The sequence below is a fragment of the Antrostomus carolinensis genome, unplaced genomic scaffold, assembly GCF_000700745.2.
Source record: "Antrostomus carolinensis isolate BGI_N321 unplaced genomic scaffold, ASM70074v2 scaffold25330, whole genome shotgun sequence".
Taxonomy (NCBI): domain Eukaryota; kingdom Metazoa; phylum Chordata; class Aves; order Caprimulgiformes; family Caprimulgidae; genus Antrostomus; species Antrostomus carolinensis.
The window spans coordinates 18,410-38,913 of NW_010290935.1; the positions used below are offsets into that span (position 1 = coordinate 18,410).

Consider the following 20,504-nt stretch of genomic DNA (forward strand, 5'->3'; position numbering starts at 1 on the left):
TGTTTGTAAGTTGGGAGTGTATTCTGGTCTAATAGGATCCAGAGGTTTGAGTTTAAGGAAGATGATGTTCTTGATGCAGAAATAAGAAGAAACCTTTAAATCTTATTATTTTTCAGTACTGATTCCTGGCTACCTAAATCACTGTAGTGGCTTTTCTTGTACAAAATAAGTGTGATGCTTCTTAAATCTGTAAATGTTCTATCACTTGAGCGTGTGATTTTCTTGTAATGCTGTATTCATGCTACAATTAAGATGGCATTGGATTTTCAACTAGAAGGTTTTGGGGGTACATTTGCTTTCAAAAGGCAATGCAGAATACCTTTCAGGCTCGAGTCTGGTACATATGGGTTTAGTTTCTGCTGGTGTTGGTCCTATTTCAAGTTATGTGCAGTCTCCTTCATCAATATCGCTGTGCTAGCGTAACACTCATGCAATAGATTGCGAACCACTATTTTTTAATATGTGCTGTGAATTAAAACTATTTAAACATAAAAAAAAAGCTACTAGCATAGTACATGTTATGAGTTGTCTTGTGTCATCAATTTATTGTAGTTTTTTCTATGGTATAGATCAAGAATGAACTTCTTTCAAATAAAATCTGATTTCACCAGACGGGTACTGAATGGTATAAACATATTGGGAGGAACTTTTGCAAACATTGAACATGTTTTTTTTTTCTGTACATTAGTAATTTCTTTGCATTCCTTATATAATAAATATATGCAAAGGAAAGTCAGAAAATACTTGTTACTATGAAAGCATATGTGTTATTACATTTGAGATTCTCCAAGGACTGTTCATGCTGCAAGGTCAAATTTAAGGGGTATTGCATTGTCAAGGTCAGCACCAAAACCGTTGTTACCTGTCAGATAGCTCTTGTTCCTTGCAAATTTATTTTCTTTTTTTTTTTTTTTACGTGTATTCATAATGATTATGTAGTCTTAGCTGTGACTTTGCAGTAGTTTCTTTAGCTTACAGTGGGTAAAATATGGATGAGGAAATGAATTTTAGTATCTACATTATATAAAGATATAAGAATGAACATCTACAGATGGGTTCTTGAAGTACTTTCTAAGTTTAATTTATGCAGCTTCATGGTTGATCCAGCCAGATGAAAATTGAAGCTGTTGCCAGCAGAGATGGTGATGCATTCCCTCCCTCTTCCCCTAGCGCCAGCACTTGCGTTTATGTAGCCACAGCAAAGCTGGATCAGCCTTACCTGGCTGAAAACTAATACAGGCATAAAAATAAATACATACAAAGAGAATAATTTTCTACTAGATTAGCTCCAGACTTACAGTGAGAAATACCAGTTTCCAGACTCTTTGAGGTAAGTATCTCAAACTCTATAAAAGAAAGGATAGTGAATTTCTGAAGATCAAACTTGATTTGAACATGGAAACAGTGGGATGCAGCCACACTGCAATCTTGTAATTTATATCAAATGTATCTTGTAACTGGAATCACCGCCCTACACTATGAAGCAAGATTTTCCAGTGTGACCTTGCTATGGGTGGCTAGCAAGAGTGGATTTAGAAACCTGATGAGTAGGAGCATTTTGTCCTTTAACTGACTCATTTATGTAAAATGGGGTTTATCACTATATTTCACTGTCCTGTATGTTTGCAGTTGATGCAGTGGTTAACATAGTTAAAACCAAAGAGGCTTTGTGTTTCCAAAGTACATTCTTCCCTTCATGCATTACTTGTTATGAAGGAATTTACATTATATTTAAGCTTTGAAGTGTTTAGACGATGTTGTGGGTTGCTTACTTGGCTGATGTACATTTGTTCCAAAGTTTGACTGTTGATTTCATAATGGTTGTAGTAGTTTCAATTTAGTGATAGAAGATAGGTGTGTCTTCCTCTTTTTCTATCTTCCATCTCACAGTATATAGATAAGACCATTTTAGTCTAGCTGCTCTTCTGTCTTACTTTAGTGGCTTTCAAAATATTAATAGATATTATAAACCAAACTATTATTTGGCATATTTTACTGTTGTCTGTGTGCGTACACATACTGCAGCGAGAGGTATGCTAAATGATGGCTGACTTGTATGGCTAGGTAGACCAAATGTTATGTATGACCCAGGTCCTACACCTCTCGATTTTCTTCCTTTGGCAGACCTTCCACTATTTCGTCTGTGCTTGCCAACAACAGTCAAACTACTCAAACCATGCTCCATTATCAACTGTTTTCCCTTCTACATCTGACAGTTCTGCCTCTTGGCTGTTTCCAAGACTTTCTGTATTTCCTGTGTTTCAAGATTTACATTTGGATTGAAATCTGATCTCTGACACTGTTTTGTGAAGAGAGCAGGAAGGAAGCTTGCATTGCCCTTATGGGAGGAGGTGTCCTCACCTCTAAGCATGAGCAGAGAATGCTCATGAGTGTTTTTTCTTATGCTTTCTCCCATTGTGCAAGTGTATAAATAATTAGATTAAATGAATAAGGCTAATTAGACTAAAGACTGAAAGCTCTAAAACTTGTAAGAATGGGTTGTCTGAGTTTAAAAACGAGTAAATAGAAATGGAATATGCCTATTAAACAGTACATTCAATATTGTTCTTCTGTGGGAACAGTACTGCATCCTATACTACCTGTTGTTCTGAAGTAGTTAATACCCCTTGGGAGTCCCATTAGAGTGGTGATGAAGCCAGATGAGCTAAACTAATTGTGCTGTTTGTACATGCACCATGTTACTCATTTAGATCATGAATCTTAGACTTGTGTCTTTGGGGAAATCCTTGTTTTGTTCTGTATGCTATCTCTAATATTTTTTTTCACAGAATACTTGAAAAGCTGAGTGGTAAATAAAGGAGGATTTAATTTAGTTAATTTTTGGATCTGTGCTGTGTCTAAACTTTCCTTATGCCTTTTGCAGTTGAAGTCCTTTTTTCTTTAATTTCAGAACTGAAAGTGACAAGATTGTAATATATCCTTATTTAGTGGGGTTTAATTTGCAGCTTCAGAAGGGCTTTGATAGAAAAAGTCTTGAAAGTGTGTGGTATAGATGGCAAATTCTGGTCTCACTGCAGATGGATGATAACAAAACTATTGCAAAGGCCCTTAGTATTTTTTTTTTTTTTTTTGAGGAAAATGTTAATGAATCAAACAAATGTTTGGAAACTTGTATTCAGAAATTTAAAATTTCTACTTATGTTCTATCATTATAAACCAAATATCAGTGAATGATATGTCGAGTAGTGTTCTAGATAAATTTCACAAACTATGATTGAGTATAATACATGAATTTTCAAGGATAGTTGATTTGAAATTAGACTTCGTTTTTGTTTTAAAAGGTGCAGAAGATGAAACAAGCTCAGTAATGCAATATCCTACACAGTATATTAATCAAGATCCTTATTTGCATCAAGACGATGACCAGCAACAAGGATGGGTTTCTTGGGCTTGGTCTTTTGTTCCTGCTATTGTGAGTTATGATGATGAAGAGAATGATTCTAGTGGAATTGATGATGGAACGATGCTACATCAGAAGAAATCTCAGTCTCTCAAGGATCCTATTATTTCAATTGGGTTTTACTGTACAAAAGCAACAGTGACTTTTAAGGTAAGTATTTCTCTGTGTTGTATAGATTGATTTGGTTTATTGAGAAAGTGCGTAAAGATTACCCGAGTGCTTGTATACTGTTTGATTTGAGACAGGGAATAGTACATTAATAAATTACAAAAGATGCGAATGTTGAAAGTTCCTCTCACATAATGAATCGTCAGTTGCAATGTGAGGTGGTTTTGCCATTTGAACTAGAACTTGAGTATGAACATTTTAATCTTAAAGGGAAAACACTTAATTTACTTAGATTAATATTTTTTGATGGGAAGAATAAGCTTAAAAGGCTTTCTGTGAATGTTTATTGCAGGATTTTATCCATCTAATGTTTATATAAATGTATTTCTTTATGAAGCTAAAGCTTTTTAATATAGCTTGTGAATAGAGGAATGCATTTTTTTTTTAAAACTATAATATGTGCAAATATGAATTTAAATTGATAAAGTTGAAATTATTTTCCATGGGTTGGAATTGAATTAAAGAAACAAAAGGATAAATTACATATATACTCTGAGCTGTAAACTATGTATATAGAGAAAGATTTGAGTATCTTCTGTAAACAAATCTCAAAATAGTTGCTGGGCTTCTCTCTGTTCCTTTTGTTATCTTGTAGGAGGGAATATGGAGAGTCTGAATAAGATACTGAGAGGTACTGACAGAAATAAAAAAATGAAGTTTCTGAATTAGCAAAATACTTTTAACATGTGCCAAACTTTATGCAAGCAATTCTATGGACATAACTATAATAGAAAGTGGCTCTTGGATTTACAGTTAAACTTACATTAAATCAAGGCCAGAATTCTTCAGAATAATACTATTTCTGTAAGCAGCAGAATAACTAAGGTTGATTTTTATGAGTTTGAGTCTTTCAGATGAACTGCAGTACTTTCATAACCCTCAACCCCAGGACACCCTCATATAATGTTTATGTGCCTGATTATACACTCAATACCATCGGCAGGTCCCCTCTCCCTTTTCTGTCTGTTTGGCTTGTCGTCTCTGCATAAGAGAGTGTTTTGAGGGGCTTCATGGATACTTTCTTTTAGCTTTTTTTGTTTGGTAGAGTAGCAGAGCATTTAGCTGCTCAGTAACTGTCAAAAAGGATGAGACAAGTGCAGGCTTTCTGTGAGGAGCTTAAAGTTTTTAAGCCTTGAGTTTCTGGGCAAATTTGAGGACATAAAGAATCAACAAATGTTCAGTCATGTTCTTTTGTGCTTTTATTTCAATCTGCTTCAGACTTCATTTAAAAAAAACCAAACCCCAAAATAAACCTGAAACAAAAACCAAAACAACAACAAAAACCAACACAAAACCCCCTCAACAACCAGGCTAACGGTAAATCATGGAAAATCTTTTCTTCCGCCTTTAATTATATCCTAGGGACACCACTTAAAAAACCCAACCAACCAACCAAAACTCAAATTTCTCAGTTATCATAGCTCAGCATCTTCTTTCTTTTGTACTTTGTCATACAGTAGTAATTTTATGTGCTCTTTCCTCATGTGAGAACTCATTAAAAATAGTATGAACTTATTTTTTGAACAAGATTTGCTGAATTGGACTTTCCTAGTGTTTCATTGGCAAGCTTGCACATTTTGTATTAGGAAGTGATAAAAACTACTTAAAATGTAACATTCTATAAATTTTAAATGTGAAATTATGTATGATATTGATATGGTGACAGCTAGGAGGAAAACAGAATTCATTGTTCTGCTTGCATGCAAAGAATGTATGGAATTAATTTGTGGTTCATATTTTGGTTAAAAAATAAGGTCAAGTTTCTGCATTAGCATTCTGAACAGTTGATATCATTCCAGCTAAAAATCATGCCAAATTAAATGTAGCGTTTTCTAATAATGGTGAAAATGATTCTTGTAATGAGTTCTTTTAATCAATTAATTGCTTTTCCTCTGCAATAATTGCACACAGCTGAAGGGTGATCAGTGATTTTTTTTAAATCCAATTTTCTTGAACATTTGGATTACAAAATTTTAATTTGAAACAACATCCATGTGTATCCACTCTTAAAAATAATGACAGCTTGTGGGTAATTTTATATAAAAATTAGAATTTGAACTATTTAAGCTGAACTATTTAAGCAACATAAACAAGTATTTTTTTAATGCAAAACATAACACCTTCATTATTTTGTGCTTCTTTTCTACTTTTTCTTAGCTGCATGTTATATGCTTTTTAGCCTAAGCATATGTGTTTTACCACTTGAAATTTTTTTCATAAATCATGCAAGAAATATAAATGCATGTTTTTCTTAATTGCCTTGAGAAGAAAGAAAAATGAGTATGGTTGTAATCAAAATGTTTCCTTAATATTATCATGCTGTTTAATTTATTTGCTGGGAAGAATAAATAATGTATTTATGGATTTTTACAGCAATTTATAAGCTAATTTGATACTACATTAATAGTGCAGCTGTGTATCTGTTTCATCTTTTCACATCGTTTCTCTTTAGATAAGCAAACTAAAAATACTATAGTGGATTGAAAACTTTCTGTTACGGCATACTTCAACCAGAAGTTGAATATGAGAAGTTCTAATATGGATAATGTGTTACAGCTGTTTAACTGCACCTGTTTCCTGCTTGTTAATAAATTTTGGCCAATAGTTTAATTTGTCTTCATCAGTTCTGTATATTAATGACATTACTGCTGTTTAATACTAATATTGACTTATATAAAGTGTTTATTCTATTGTTTCATAGCTCACTGAAATGCAAGCTGAAAGTAGTTATTACAGCCCTCAGAAAGTAAAATCCAAAGAAGTTATATGCTGGGAACAAGAAGGAACCACAGTTGAGGTAATTTTCCATTGACAGGGTTTTTTTTTTTTGAGTCATTATAAATGATGTAGTGAATAGTTACCAATAAAACATTTTGAAATGATTTCATTACTGATATTTTATATTCTGCTATATTGGATGTCTTTATTGTAATAATCACATAGGTAGAAATTATCTAAATTTCTGCTGCTATAGTGATCAGACACTAACATAATTCCTTCTTTCTAAGTGCCCTGTTTGATTAACTTGCTATTAATTAAAGTTCTAAATATATAAACCTAAACATATTAGTTCACTTTTCTTCACCTTTTGTATTTCTCATTGAGCAGAATTCTTCAAAATATCTTTTTCTTTTTCCTTTTTTTTTTTTTTTCCTTACTAGGTCCTTATGAAAGGTGAACTTTTCTTTGATTGCCAGATAGGTTTTGTTGGTTGCCAAGCTATGTGCCTTAAAGGAATTATGGGAATTAAAGACTTTGAAGAAAACATGAATAGGAGTGATGAAGTGAGTATATTGAAGTATCAGTTGACTTGCTGAATAAACAATTTTAGTATGCTTTATTAAAACATTTGATTGCAAGAATTGCAAAGTCTGCTGTTACCAGTTGTGATTTAAGTCTTTTGCATGTGTCACTGCAATATAGAACTCGATGTCTATTCCTTACAGTTGGAATGACAAATATCTAAGAGTGAGAAGGTGCAAGACATAAGGCTTTTTTTACAACCCCATGACCACCCATCACTTTATATGTCTGCATACTTTGATCTTGTAAAACAAATTAAAATGCAGTTGAAAACCTTTGAAATTACTTAAAGCAATACAAGATTGGAAGGGAAGAAATGAGAACACTGTATGCTAAAGATAATAGAAGTATGGCTCAAATATTGAATGGGTCTTTTGCCTCATTTTTCAATAACGTTGATGAGAGCAGTATCAAGTGAAGGAGTAAAACCGTATTAATTTCTGTATTTTAATTAGAAACAAACCTTGAATTTGTTAATAAGACTAAATCATGGATCCATAGGAACAACTTTTAAAGTATCTAATAAAGTGATGCATGAAATTCTAAATTCAATAATGAGGATTTTTGGTTGAACTATAGATAGAATAGTGCCCTAAAGTACTAGAGGACAGCAATTATTATCTATGTTTAAATAAAAGAAATAATGCAGCCAACAACAGACCTATTAGCTTTATTTTAGTGCTGTGTAAAGTCTTACATAGTATTTTAAGGAGAAAAATTTAAGAAGAAGAAGAAAGAATGCGGAAGAAAATATTAGGTGACTGTATATTTATGTCAGGTATCTCCTTATTTGGAAAATGATCATGTACTGTACTATGATAGATATGATGAGACAGGTTCTTTTACTTCCTCTGTGAGAGCAGCATGGCTTGGTGTCCATCTGAAGTGTTTGTATACAGATGCATGCAGCACAGAAAACAAACAAGAATTAGATATCCTCACACAGCTGTAGAGTATGACATGGTTGGGATTATAGAGGTGTGGTGGGACACGCTGCGTGACTAATGTGCTGCAATGGATGGACAAAAGCTTTTCCAGAAAAACATGCCGGGGAGGCAAGGATGAGCCAACTATAAAAGATGCTCTGTTGGCCTTGTTAGAAACAAGGGGGATGTGTTTGGGGATGTGAGGGCAGACGGCAGCCTCGTCTGCAGCAACTATGAGATATCGAGGTATAAAATCATGAGAGAAGTGATTTTTGGGTTGGAGGGAGTGGTGTGTGAATAAGTTTGCTGTGGGTTAGTTGATAAGGGCCACTTGGATTTTTGCTCTTTTTCATTTTTCTGCCACCCTCTAGGGTGTGAATTTAAGAAAATCAGTGCTTTTGGGAGAATGGTGGTGATGTTGACACTATCTCACCTGTTCTCTTTCTGTACTGCTATAGTTGGGACTTTGTGCTTTTCATACAGGTTCCAGCTTTGTTGTATGTGATTGAAAATAGTTGGTTGGAAAAAATCCATCTCATATAAATAACCTTTTTAGAAGAAAAACAACTTTTGATGGAAAACTTGTGTTCGTTTCAGGACAATAGAGGGTTTGGGATATGGAGAAGGCATGTAAAAATCTAGATCAGTAAAGAATAGTGATAAGGTAGCAAGCAGGGAATACATTGAAATAACTGCTTAACATGAAGAGGGTAGATAAAGTGTCTGAAAGGCATTGGTCAGTCAGAGAAATGGAATATGTAGTGACAAGATTGTGTATAGGTAAGAGGATGGGGCAGCACTTGGGGTAAAAATGATCTGAGGTTATTTTCTGTTAAAATGAAACTAGGATGTTCTGTATCATGGGTTGTATAATATTTACTAACTTGGGCTGGCTTTTTTAACTTGAAAATGGGGAGGGAGTGGACATGAACTTCCATGTTATTGGAATAAAATTATTTTAATTGTCTTCATTTTGTTCATAATGAAACATGTGACTAGAACTGAGGTGCCCTCTTTCACATACTCTTGAGAGATGCTACCATGTCATTAGTGTGTCATGACAGAATTGAAACTGCTCTGCTAACTTGACTGTATTTTTTTTTTTCCTCCCTTGCTTTATTATTATTTTCTACTACCTCATGAAGGAGGCCTCCTTCTTTAATTGCGGAGAAAATTTGAGTGCAAAAGGGATGACATACCTTACCAATTCACTATTTGACTACAGAAGTCCAGAAAATAATAGTATTCGTGCAGAATTTATATTGGATGCAGCTCATCATAAGGTCAGAGAATTACATTTTTCTTAGAAAAGATTTTTCTAATGTGCTCTAACGGATTTCTAAGTATTATTTAGATCTATGTAATGTTAGAGGACTGATTTTCATTACTTTGTCGTGTTTAACTGAATCTTACTTTGCAGATGGCTAAATAAAAAAAGTAAAACTTTTTGTGTTAAAAAAAAAAAAGTAACAAAAACATGTCCAAAAGAAACCCCAAACTCCCTTCCTTCCCCAAAAGCTGAATTAATGCCATAGTTTCCAAAAGCACTTGCTACAGAACACCTGCAGAGACAAACAGAGATATGAATGTTAGCAAAAGGTCAAGCTTTACCAGCACATACTTCTTTAATCCCAACCAGTAAGTAGTTCATGGTCTTCAAACTAAGAGGTGCTCTCTTGGAAATCAGATCTTGGCCAACGTTAATTTTATTGTCTGTGTGCTGTATTTGTCTGCTTAGAGGAAGTCTTGCTAATTCTGCCTTTGGTAGAGACAACTTTTCAGTCACTGATAGTCTCTGTTGTTGTAAATTGTGCAGTAAAACTTTATTACCTGACTGTCTGTGATTATTAAAGACTGGATGTGGTGACCAAGGTGGTCCCTTCCAGGTGTGGTCATAGGTGGAGTTCTGTGCTCTATGTTATTGTACAGGTAAGCCATTTACAATTTGGAATATATCTAATCTCTTTTAAATTTAAATTCTATTAGTTTCACTAATAGAATTCTACTGATGAAGTATAACCCTGAAAAATCCCATTAAAAATGAAATTAATTAGTGAAATCACAAGTAGTTGTACATATTCAGACATTTTGCATAATGTGTTTTATTTTTAAGCTTTACTCGTTCCTTGGCCTCTCTTCAATGCTTTTATGATTTGCTATTTTTTGGCAAGAGGGGAAGCAAACTTGCTGTGTAATAATGGATTGTATTATGTATAAATCCCAATGATGACATAAAGTCTTAACAAGTTTCCTACTGTTCAAAGATAAAACCACAGTATTGCTTAAATAAAAAAGCCAGAATGAATGAGCTTCAGTTTTCAGCGTGTTTAATTAGGCAGATCGGTTGGATGCAAGAGGTCAAGTGAAGAATATTTACTCCATTAAGGGTACTAATTAACAAGATGTTATTGATGAATTGGTCAACATGTCCACTGGAATTATGGATGTGTCTTTGTGTGGCCTCAAATAGAAGTTACATTACCTATCAGAAGGGTGAATTCTTTGGGATAACCTCTGTCCTTTGTTTTGATAAGCCTTTCCGTGTGTTGATGCACAAATCCAAACATGAATATATCTCTCTCATACCAACCTATCAGTTGGTAATCTCAAGATTCTTTCCTTATGCAACATTTTCTTTGTTTGCTTTGCTTTGTTGGTAGGAGACATACACAGAGATAGCTGGAATGCAGAGGTTTGGGGCTTTCTACATGGATTATTTGTACACAATGGAAAGCACCAGTGGCAAAGGTACCTTTTTTCTTTGTTTACCCTGTTAAATAATAGAAACAAAGACTTTTCATGCTCAGTTGGTCCTTGACCAGCTGTCCTTTAACTTACCTTAGATTTACCATCAGGTTCATCGTTAAAATGGTTTCAACTTCATTGATGTGTTTTTGATTAGCTGTTGATTGTTCTTAAATTTCCCCCCCCCTTCCACACACACATAGTTAATCACAATGATATCTTTTATAGTCAGTTGCTAAATTGAAAATAGTTCTTTTGTAGCAGTGGTGAAGTTAATAAAGTAAAATTAAAAAAAAACCCCACAAAGTCATTATTGACTTTGGGGGAAAAAAATATTTTTTTGAGAAACCCCGATTGAAGAATGAAGTTGATCATCCACTTGATGCAGAAGATGAAAAGGATTGCTATTTTCTCCTATGAAGAAAAATGCAAGCATGAGAGATAGTGTGGAGAATTAATCTTTAAATATACTTATCTGAAATATTTTTGAGCAAATATTAGCCTAAACCATACACACATAGATGTTGTTGTTTTAAGTAATTTTTGACATTCCTATCGATTCTTTTCTAAATTTGAGACAATACAGTGAATTCAGTGCAGTAAGTGTGTCTACTTTTGTGTCACAAAAGCCAGGACAAAGGTGCTAACATATCAGCAAGTAGTATTTATATATTTTTATACATATGTTTCTATTATCAATTACAATGTGACTTCCCCCCACCCCTGGGAAGATTGTCATCTACAGCTACTGCTCATTGATTTAATTGCCTAAATAATGCTTTCTTCCCCACCTGTGTATTTATTATGAACACTATTTCTATGGACATCTGTTGGGAACTTCTTGCTATTCTGTGACTGAATGTTTATCTGTCCTTACTACCTAGTCCAAGTCATCTGGGGTTTTTTTGCATAGTTTTGTCTCTATGTAAGAGAAGTTTTGACTTGTAATGTTTTTGTTTCCTGGACTTGTTGGACATCAAGTATAAAAGGAATAGGAAAGAAAAACTTCCAGTTTGGTTAGCGGATAGCTCACACAAAGCTTATAAAAAGAAACAAATTATGCCATTACCTAGTGTGTATCTCTACTATTGAAGGCAATTTAACAGTTCTTTCCTGGCTCTGAGTCTTTCAGCTCTGTGCAGCATGAGTGTGATGAGAAGCTGAGAAAATGTACATTAAATCAAGCTTCTCCTACAGTCTACTTCTGTCTTTTATTAAAGAAATAACTGTTTAATTGCATGCAGAACTTTTATGTAGAGAAGTAGAAGACCTAGGGTAAGCCTTATCTCCTTTTTGATTTTTTTGGTATAAAAATTTGAATATGCACAGAGTATTTGATTATGAGGAAAAAATGATTTTGTGGAGTATTTGGTCTTGCTGCTCTGAATGCACAAGGAGTGTAATGGCATATCTTTTTCTGACTGTAACTCAGAAACACTTTTTTTCCTCCAAGCCAGACTACTTTTATTTTCTGACTACCTTTTCCCCTCCTCAGCTTCTCTTCTGTTTCTTTAAGTTTGCTTTCTCATCGCCTTAGCTTTTTTCCTGCATCAGTCACCGGGAAAACACCTCACAAAACGTAACTTGGCTTCCTGTCAAGCCAAGTATTACTCCTAATTTCCACTACTTGACTACATAAAATAATGGAGTCATTAATTTTTAAATTAGTGGTGTAACTGGTTATCATAGCTCTAGAATCAAGAACTTGAAGCTTTAAATTTTCAAATAGTTTTTTTCCTCAGAAAAGCTAATGTGACACTTTTTGGAAGCTATTTTCAAGCTAATTTTTCCATATTGTGAGTTAAGTATGTAATTAGCAAATAGAACCTGTACAAATAGGTGTAAATTATTTCACTTAAAATGAAGGTATAAATACCTCAAGATTTTGAAAAAAATGTAAATCTTGCTACATTTTTAGTGTGTGGTGTTTATATGAAAGTATTTATGTAAAGGTTTTTATTTTACTATTTCTTGTTTTGACATCAGTTATGTTTTTAGTAGCAGTCAGTGCACACTAACTGCCTCTAAAAAATCTAACATAACTAAGTTATAGGAGGCAGTTACTGTGATTGTAAGATTTTTATCTGTCAAGGCAATTTTGGTTTGACACCTTCTTTGCCCCTTTAACCTTTCCTGAAGCATACGATTACTGATTAAACCGCAAGTGTCTCATGGATAACATTAACCACAGGCGTTTCATCTGTCACTTACAGAAGTGTATTAATCACTTTTAGCATTTTGAGTGAAAACAAGATAGATAGCCATGCACAGCAGTCTTATTTTGAAATTCTGCCTGTCTTTCCCTTCCAACTTTTATTTTTCTATTTTTTTTGTTTTGTTTATCAATACAAAATAGTAATTTCCCTGAAACACTGTGTAGCTTATCAGTTCCCTGATCACTGAGTTGCATGAGCTACAGCCGTAACAGGGTGTACTTTTGATGTTATGTTTTGATTATAATGTATGCCCATCTATTTTGGTGGCAAGTTTATTATGCAGCACCCTCATTTTAAGATTTCTTTGTCAATTGGAAATAGACATATGGTTTACAGAGAGCTGAACAATCAGTAATTGGAAATTATTTTCCTTTATGCATCTGCAAAGTTTCAAAAGTAACCTGTGATCACCTGCTTCTGTAGAACCAATAGGTTTTCTATCACATTCCTTTGCACTTAGTTGGAATTAAATGGAACTGTTCCAGAAAGTGGTTTGTATAAATGCTGTCACTTTTATATATTATTCATATATGTACAATATACGGAAATGAGTTTGGGTTGTTTTTTTTCTTTTTGAAAAGATAGGCTGTTATTACTTTTAAAGGCTTTGGCCTTGATATTTTTTATGTGAGGTTATGTTTTTTTTACACTTAGTGTTCCTCTGAACTGGATACTGTGTGGAATTGGAAGGACAAAAATGCACATTAACTGCATATTAAATAAAGCATATCCTGACAGCTGGCTGTATGCTGAATTTTGGAAAAAAAGTATTTACTAAATAGGTTGTAACTTCAGTTCCAGCTGAAGATTTGAATAGGTTATATAAGGTAGTGTCTTCGTCTTTTTTTTTTTTTTTTTTTTTTTTTCCCCCCCTCAGGAATGGCAAACAAACAGCAAGGGAAGCAGACACTATAAATGCTTTCACCATTGGCTTCTGTTGGTCTTTTGGGGAAAAAGTTAATTCTTCTGATTCTTTTGCTGAGTATATAGGCCTGGAAAGGCCTACAGAGCATTAGGCCAGCCCTGTGTCAAATACAGCACAGTCTCAGTTTATTCAGGGACCTTTTCCTCACCAGTGCTTAGAATCAAGAACATTTTATAAAGTATGATTTAAACACAAGGGGAAAATCCCCTATCTATCCTTCCTTCTTGAAGCTCACTGCCCCCATTAAAAAACTGTTTCGAATGAGTAAAGTAAAGGAGAGAGAGAACAGGGAGTGTTCCCCTGGAGGGTAAAAGACAACTAGGTTCTTCTTGGGCAACCAGAAATAAAACATACTTTTATGTAGTTGGTTAAAGAGTAAGATTTGCCTTGGAGTTATGAAGTACACTGTACCAGGCTGCTTAACCACAAAGCCGCAGCTACTCAGAAGTTGACAGATCTTACATCTCTTTGACAAAGTGGATAGGTCAATTGTCTGCAGCCACTACAGCTTTCACTGCCAAGTCTGATGAGCTGACTTTGTCTTGCCATTTATGTTAAAATGGAAAGATTGTGTCAGGGAGGAAGATGGTATAATGAGAACTTGGAATTCAGATTTTCCTGCGATTTTGGGTCCTAATTCTCTACAGGTGTGTTTAATTTGTAACTGTAACAGAAAGGCAGGATGTTATTAGATTTATGCATGGAAGTAGGTTGATTTGCATCTGGGCAGATGAGTGAAAAGAGGAACGGATGTGCTCTATCTTGCATTGGGTAGATGTACAAGATCTGCATTGGATACGAGCTTGGAAATCACTAAAAAAGTTTTACTGTTGAGAAGAATCATAATGGAAGAAGTCAGTCCACTGCATACACAGACTTTGGTTTCTGTGGTATGACTTGATTGTGAGTACAATTAGAACATATCAAATGAACAACTCTGCAATTGCAGATGGGTTACATTGTGGAAACCAAGTGAAATTGATGGCAATGGCTGTGCATTTCCTGGTTTTCCTATTTGTCACAGCTTTGACCAGGCAAATTATGGAGTACTGTGCTATCTAAGGAGTATGCATTATCCAGATTCACTGAATGAATTAAACTGTCATCCTACAATTTTATCTCAGAAGTCTTTTATTTTTATAGATTACATGGTCTCAGAATCCTTTTAATCTTGATGCTTTTTTGTGAGACTGTTCATTTGTGTAATGGTTAACAAGACATTTAATGTTTAGTGCTTGTGTCAAAGCAATGGAAACACTGTCAAAGTGATGACTTATTAAAAAAAAAAAAGAGTGAAATCTGCAAAGTAAATATGTTGAAGGGTTAAAGCCTCTGAAATTTGCATAATTTAACTGAAGAATTTCCATGAAGTATGTTTAGAGAAATGTATTCACACTGTTTGATAGCTGATGAGTAGCCTGTGTGCAGTGAATGTGTGATTTCAGTCTACCTCATTACCCTACATCTATATCAGAAAAATTATAACTGTACTTTAGTTGATAAACTGGTTGCCATTCTGAAACCATCCTTTTATCTCTGTGGTGGTCCTTCTAAAAATGGTCGGAGACTTAATGATTAAAGTTTTCATTCTTGCTGCCCATGCTTTACCTCATCAGTGAATGGAAGGAAGGGTCAGTCTGGTTTATGACAATACAGATAAGTGTGATTCTCATTGCTGTCCTAGCTCGTGTAGTGGCAGCTAGCACTTCAAGGGCCTGTATCTGTAGTTTCTTTGCAGCACGCCTTTTCCTTGATTGTTTAGGATGGACATCTTTGATAAACTGTAGAAAGTTTTGAACAGCATGGCTGTCATTGGCACCTGGGGTTAAGTTACCACAGAAATTTGGAGATAGTTTGGACATCTTCAGAGAGTCCCAAGCTCAAGAGATAAAGTTAATGGAAGGGTTTCTAAGTTGTGCTGTTCTTGGAGGCAAGGCAGACTCTTATCCTGTTTGCTCTGCATTAAACAGAAATAATATTTGTTTAAGCATGTTAAACCAGTCACAGTATATTTATGTGTTCATTTTGCAATGTTGTATTTTCTGTGTATTTATAATTCTGTGATCATAACATTTGAAAGAAAAGTAGCTGATAAATTTTATTATGTACAGTTTGGTGTAATTTGTTGTTATTTTTAAAACTTATTGTAGTTTCAGGGAATCAGCAAGACCTGTCTTCAGTAAAGAGTGAAGATCTGGGAAATGTTCAGGAGATGTCTACAAAAAGCCTCATTGTGGGCCCACTCAACCTTCGATTGGATAGCAGTGCGGTACACCGGATAATGAAAATGATAGTTTGTGCTCTGGAGCATGAATATGAGCCATACAGCAGAACTAAGTCAGGTTTGCTCCTTTTGCATATATGCAAATATACAGAATTCAACCAGATCAAATTCAGTGTTCTTGAAGGTGCAACTTCCAAATAGTTAAATAAATAGTTGGAGTCCCAAGAGCAAATTTTAAAATAAAGATAAGATGAATCACAGTATCCCCAGCAGTGTTGAATATGCCTCTGAGATAATTTCAGACACTTCGGAAGCCATTTGTTTCAATCACAACCCTGTTGTTAAGGAGGGCTTATTTCATTGACAACTCTAGCTTAATTTTGGAATCTTAGAGAAGAAAGTATCGTTGTTGGTATGTATTTATTAGTTTGAAATAATAGTTATACAGGATAAAAATGCATGAAAAGAAACTGTGATAAATGGTTGAGTTTCTGAGAGTGATACAGATTTCAAAGTAGGAAAATCTGTTTACAATGGCATTTAGCCTCAGGTAGAACCAGTGTGGAATTAAAATTATTAACTATGAAGGGGGAGGGCAAAATGCTTTCCATTTTTTGCTAGTCGCTAACCATTTTTGAAACAGTGACTGTAGGAGATGTTTTATGTATTTTAGCCAAAACATATATAATCTTGATTTATTGTAGATATTATGGATGGAAATAGAGCTGTGCCAAGCTCAGAAGAAGTAGCATTATTGGAAGAATACATTCCCACTCGACTTACAACGTTCACTGTTCTTAAGTGTACAATTATAATCCCTGTAGCAGAATTCAATTTACTAGACCACCTGATGCCCATAATCATGGGTGAGAAGGTATGTATGCACAGATTTTATTCAGTTCTTTATATCAGCATGTACTATTTAATATAAATTTTCTCACTGGTCTGTTATTCCATGTGCCAGACATATTACTGCGTTCCAAATACATTTGGGGCTCTTGAGCCTTCCCTTTGGATACCTAAGACGAGTGGTGTATGTGGTGACTAGCTAGACTTGTAAACTGAAGGTGTCATGTACTGGTAGGAAAAAATAATTGTAAGAAAAAGATTTTAAATCATCAAGCAGATTAAAAAGAAGTAGCTCCAACTTGAAGATTTTATGGAAACCTTTTAATCAGAAGAGTACCTGTTGTCACTTTGCCACGCAGGTCTTCCCAAACTTCGTCAAGTCTGAAATCTTTGAATGCATAGGCTCAGTAGAGACTTCACAGATGTTAAAAGCCAGCTCTGGATGTATTAGTTCCATCCAGGATGCCAGAAGGACTTTGGCTGTTACTGAGCATTTAACTGCTGAGTGACTAGTTTCAGAGAGTCAGAAATGAAATTTCCTAACAGCCTGAATTTGTTTTATCTTCTGCATGTATGTAGTATAACTCCAGCTAAAGAATCCTGCACTGGTTTTATTCCTACAGGACTCCTTCCTCAGTGCACAAAACTGAGGTACTGTTGGAATGAATCACTCTTTTGTAGTGAAGACTTGAAGTAGGTTTACCTGTTGCAGCAGAGGCTGGAAGGTAGTTTATGGATAAGGGAAGGGACAGGATGAAGAGGAAAAAAAAAATCAATTCTTGATTAAGTTCAATTTCTAGGAATTTTAATCTGATATAAAACACTTTAAATGTGTTTTTCACAAGTGGACACTAAATATGTTTCTTGTACTTGAGGACGAGCTTTTTTAGTGAGATATATTTTGTATAAGTTATTAGTATCTGTGGTTCCAATTAAAGCAATGAGAGCTAAGCTTTTATTTGTGAAGTACTTTGCTATGCTACATGTTAAAAAATTGGCATTCAAACTAACTTCCGGAATTAGTGAATTATTTTTGTATCAGCCTTCCTTTTTAATGATAATTTATTGTCTGAAATGGAGATGAAATTGTATATTCTGAAAATGTTGTGAAAGTAACCTTTTCAGTATTCGTGAAGCATTTATACATAAGAAAGGTGAAAACCATTTGAAAAAGTTTATTACTTCCCCCTCCTGAGAGAGCTGATATGCTCCAACCCCCTAACCACTTCGGTAACCTGCCAGCAAACTTATTCTGGTATGTCCTTGTCTTTCTTGGCACCTACACCCAAGCAAATTTTGGATAAAAGGTTTATACATAAATTTTAAACTTGAAAAAATTATTTTGAAAAGATTTGAGGATTTGTATTATAATAACCTTAAGGCTATGATGTCTGTAAACAGTTCATTACACATAGATTTGCTTGTGTTTGTGGGGAGGTAAGAATATACATCTCTAGTGTAATAATTGCATGTTTTTCCCCCCTCCTTTAGAACCCAAGTGGACTGTTAAATGCTGCAACCTTCCAGCCCCTGCGACCTTTACCTTCCATCCGAATTTTGGTGGATAAGGTTAACCTGGAGCACTCGGTACCGATGTATGCTGAGCAACTGGTGCACATGGTCAGCAGCCTCGGCCAGCCGTCTGACAACCTGCTTCATTACTGTTACTCGCACTGCTATCTGAAGGTAAAAGAAGACTTGAGATCTGTTTCTTATTGCTGTGCACTGAGAAGTTAATATGAGTATAGATGATCCTAAGTGTTAACAGGTTTCTTGGGAGGAAGTGTTCAGCTTATCTAAAAGGACGTAAACACATTTCACAGAATGTTTTTGTTTGGGATTGCTGCTTCTGACCAGAGCCAAATGTTTTGTAATGTGAACAGAGAACTTCACAAGCGGAACCGATGCAGACTGAAGCCTCAAGGTCTTTGTGGCAAGATTGAGTTAAAATAATTTGGAAAGAAATCTTTCCTCTCTTCTAGGATGATTCTCATAGAATATGTAGATCACAGTGAATTACACTTAGAAACTTGCTGGGATGTTATGAGGAAAAACCATCACTTCTATTAGTACTGGTAGAGCAAAACCATGATAATGAAGGTATGCAATCAGTAACTGTTAGGAGGCAATTTCGTGTTTTTTTGATTATAAGAGGAAAAACCTCTGAATGTTCACAGTTAAAGATCCATTATGTGAGAAGAGTTCCTATTGTGAGGTTGGGGGAAGTTTACAAAGATATTGAAAAATTGCTTTGAGATTATTCAGTTGCCAGCTGCTGAGATTTTAGTGGAATGAAAAAGTGAAATCTCAAGTGGGGTGATTGGGATGGCAATATTGCAAGTTATCTGTATGCTTTTCAGTTTGAGGGGATTTTTTTCTATTCAGAAAGTTTTTAGCAGATGTTTGATTAATGCTTCAGTTTTGATTTTTGCAGGGTTTATTTGCTAGCTTTAATATAGACCAAAGTGTTCTGTTCTTATGTGAATGGTGGTACAGCATATTAAAAAGTCAACTCTACAAACATTTGTTTTCCGTATTAAACAGGGAAAAATAATCAATAGTTGTGATGAAGCTTTCTTTAGATGCACTTATTAAGAAAGAAAGCTTTGAAGAGTAGCTTCTCATTTCCTTAAATACCATTTCTTTAGGCCAATGTTGTTATAATTACAAAAAGTGATTTTATTTGTTTTATACAAAGGGCAGTGTGCAGTCTGCAGATTTAAAGGATATAGAATAATGTATTTTAGTAGAAAAATTACAACTCAGCATTTTAAAAAAATTCAGCAGTGTAGTTAACATTTATTTTTGAGAAAAGAAAATATTTCTGTATGTATTCCTATTGAGACATTAATTTAGGCAGATTTTTCTAGTTATTTTTGTGTTCAGAGGAAAAGGGATTATCTAAAAATAATATTTGTTTCATATTTATTGAGTATACTTTAATACATGTATATTATGTTATAAAAGTAACTTAGAAGTGACCTGTTCATGTGATAATATACACTTTGACCAACTTAATTTGTTTCAGATATTTGGTTTTCAAGCAGCACTTACTTCTTTGGACAGTAAAGGATTGTACTGCTTCCCCATTCCAGTTATTCCCTCATTTAGTACTGCTGTTTATGGCAAGCTGATCAAGTTTCCGAAATATTGGTGAGCATTAAGCATGTACAGTTTATTTAAGTAATGTACTCAACTTCTTTTGTGTTTCTAATGAATGGTTTAAAAATGCCAAGCTCCTTATATATCCTTTAACTTCTATGTCTCTTCTGTCATATTCTACTATTAAGTCTGTTTTTGTAAGGATATCTGTTAATAAACATTTTAGATTCTTGTTTGGTTGAGAGAACAGGCTACACAAGCCCCATACTGAATGACTTTCTTCTAGACCTTGTAGAATTCTGTGAACCAGTTTCCATTCTTCCTTGAGTTGATTTAAAAGCTGAAGTTCTATACTTGATGGCAAGCTTGATGTCTTTAACTGAACAGGTCAGCTCTTTCTATTTTAAACTCAACTAAATAAAACCCAACAAATGGAGGGGAAAAAACCCACCAAAACACCCCTACCCCACAAAAAGATGGCCTCTACTAGACTTTTATTTTTGTTACTAGTTACAGTTGTAAGCATTTAACATTGTGACTAGGAATTAATCTGTTTGAAGTAGTTCAGATTTTAAAAACAAACACTTTTGTTCTGAAAACAATTCTGTGCTTTATAAAATGAGCT

The 20,504-nt window shown here is 34.5% G+C and overlaps 1 protein-coding gene across 1 annotated transcript in view; it reads left to right on the top strand.

The window, feature by feature from the left end:
• LOC104530355 (vacuolar protein sorting-associated protein 13B-like) overlaps positions 1 to 19,930 on the top strand; it is a gene marked incomplete at its 3' end in the record, with an annotated part of 34,892 nt that extends 14,962 nt beyond the window's left edge. Inside the window, exons 5-13 of the mRNA XM_010174915.2 lie at positions 3,303 to 3,571; positions 6,291 to 6,386; positions 6,751 to 6,873; positions 8,964 to 9,101; positions 10,479 to 10,566; positions 15,855 to 16,046; positions 16,633 to 16,802; positions 18,269 to 18,463; positions 19,806 to 19,930. Of these exons, the coding sequence (XP_010173217.2) occupies positions 3,303 to 3,571; positions 6,291 to 6,386; positions 6,751 to 6,873; positions 8,964 to 9,101; positions 10,479 to 10,566; positions 15,855 to 16,046; positions 16,633 to 16,802; positions 18,269 to 18,463; positions 19,806 to 19,930 (1,396 nt within the window). The remainder of the gene's footprint in view (positions 1 to 3,302; positions 3,572 to 6,290; positions 6,387 to 6,750; positions 6,874 to 8,963; positions 9,102 to 10,478; positions 10,567 to 15,854; positions 16,047 to 16,632; positions 16,803 to 18,268; positions 18,464 to 19,805) is intronic.
• Positions 19,931 to 20,504: the final 574 nt, after the last annotated feature.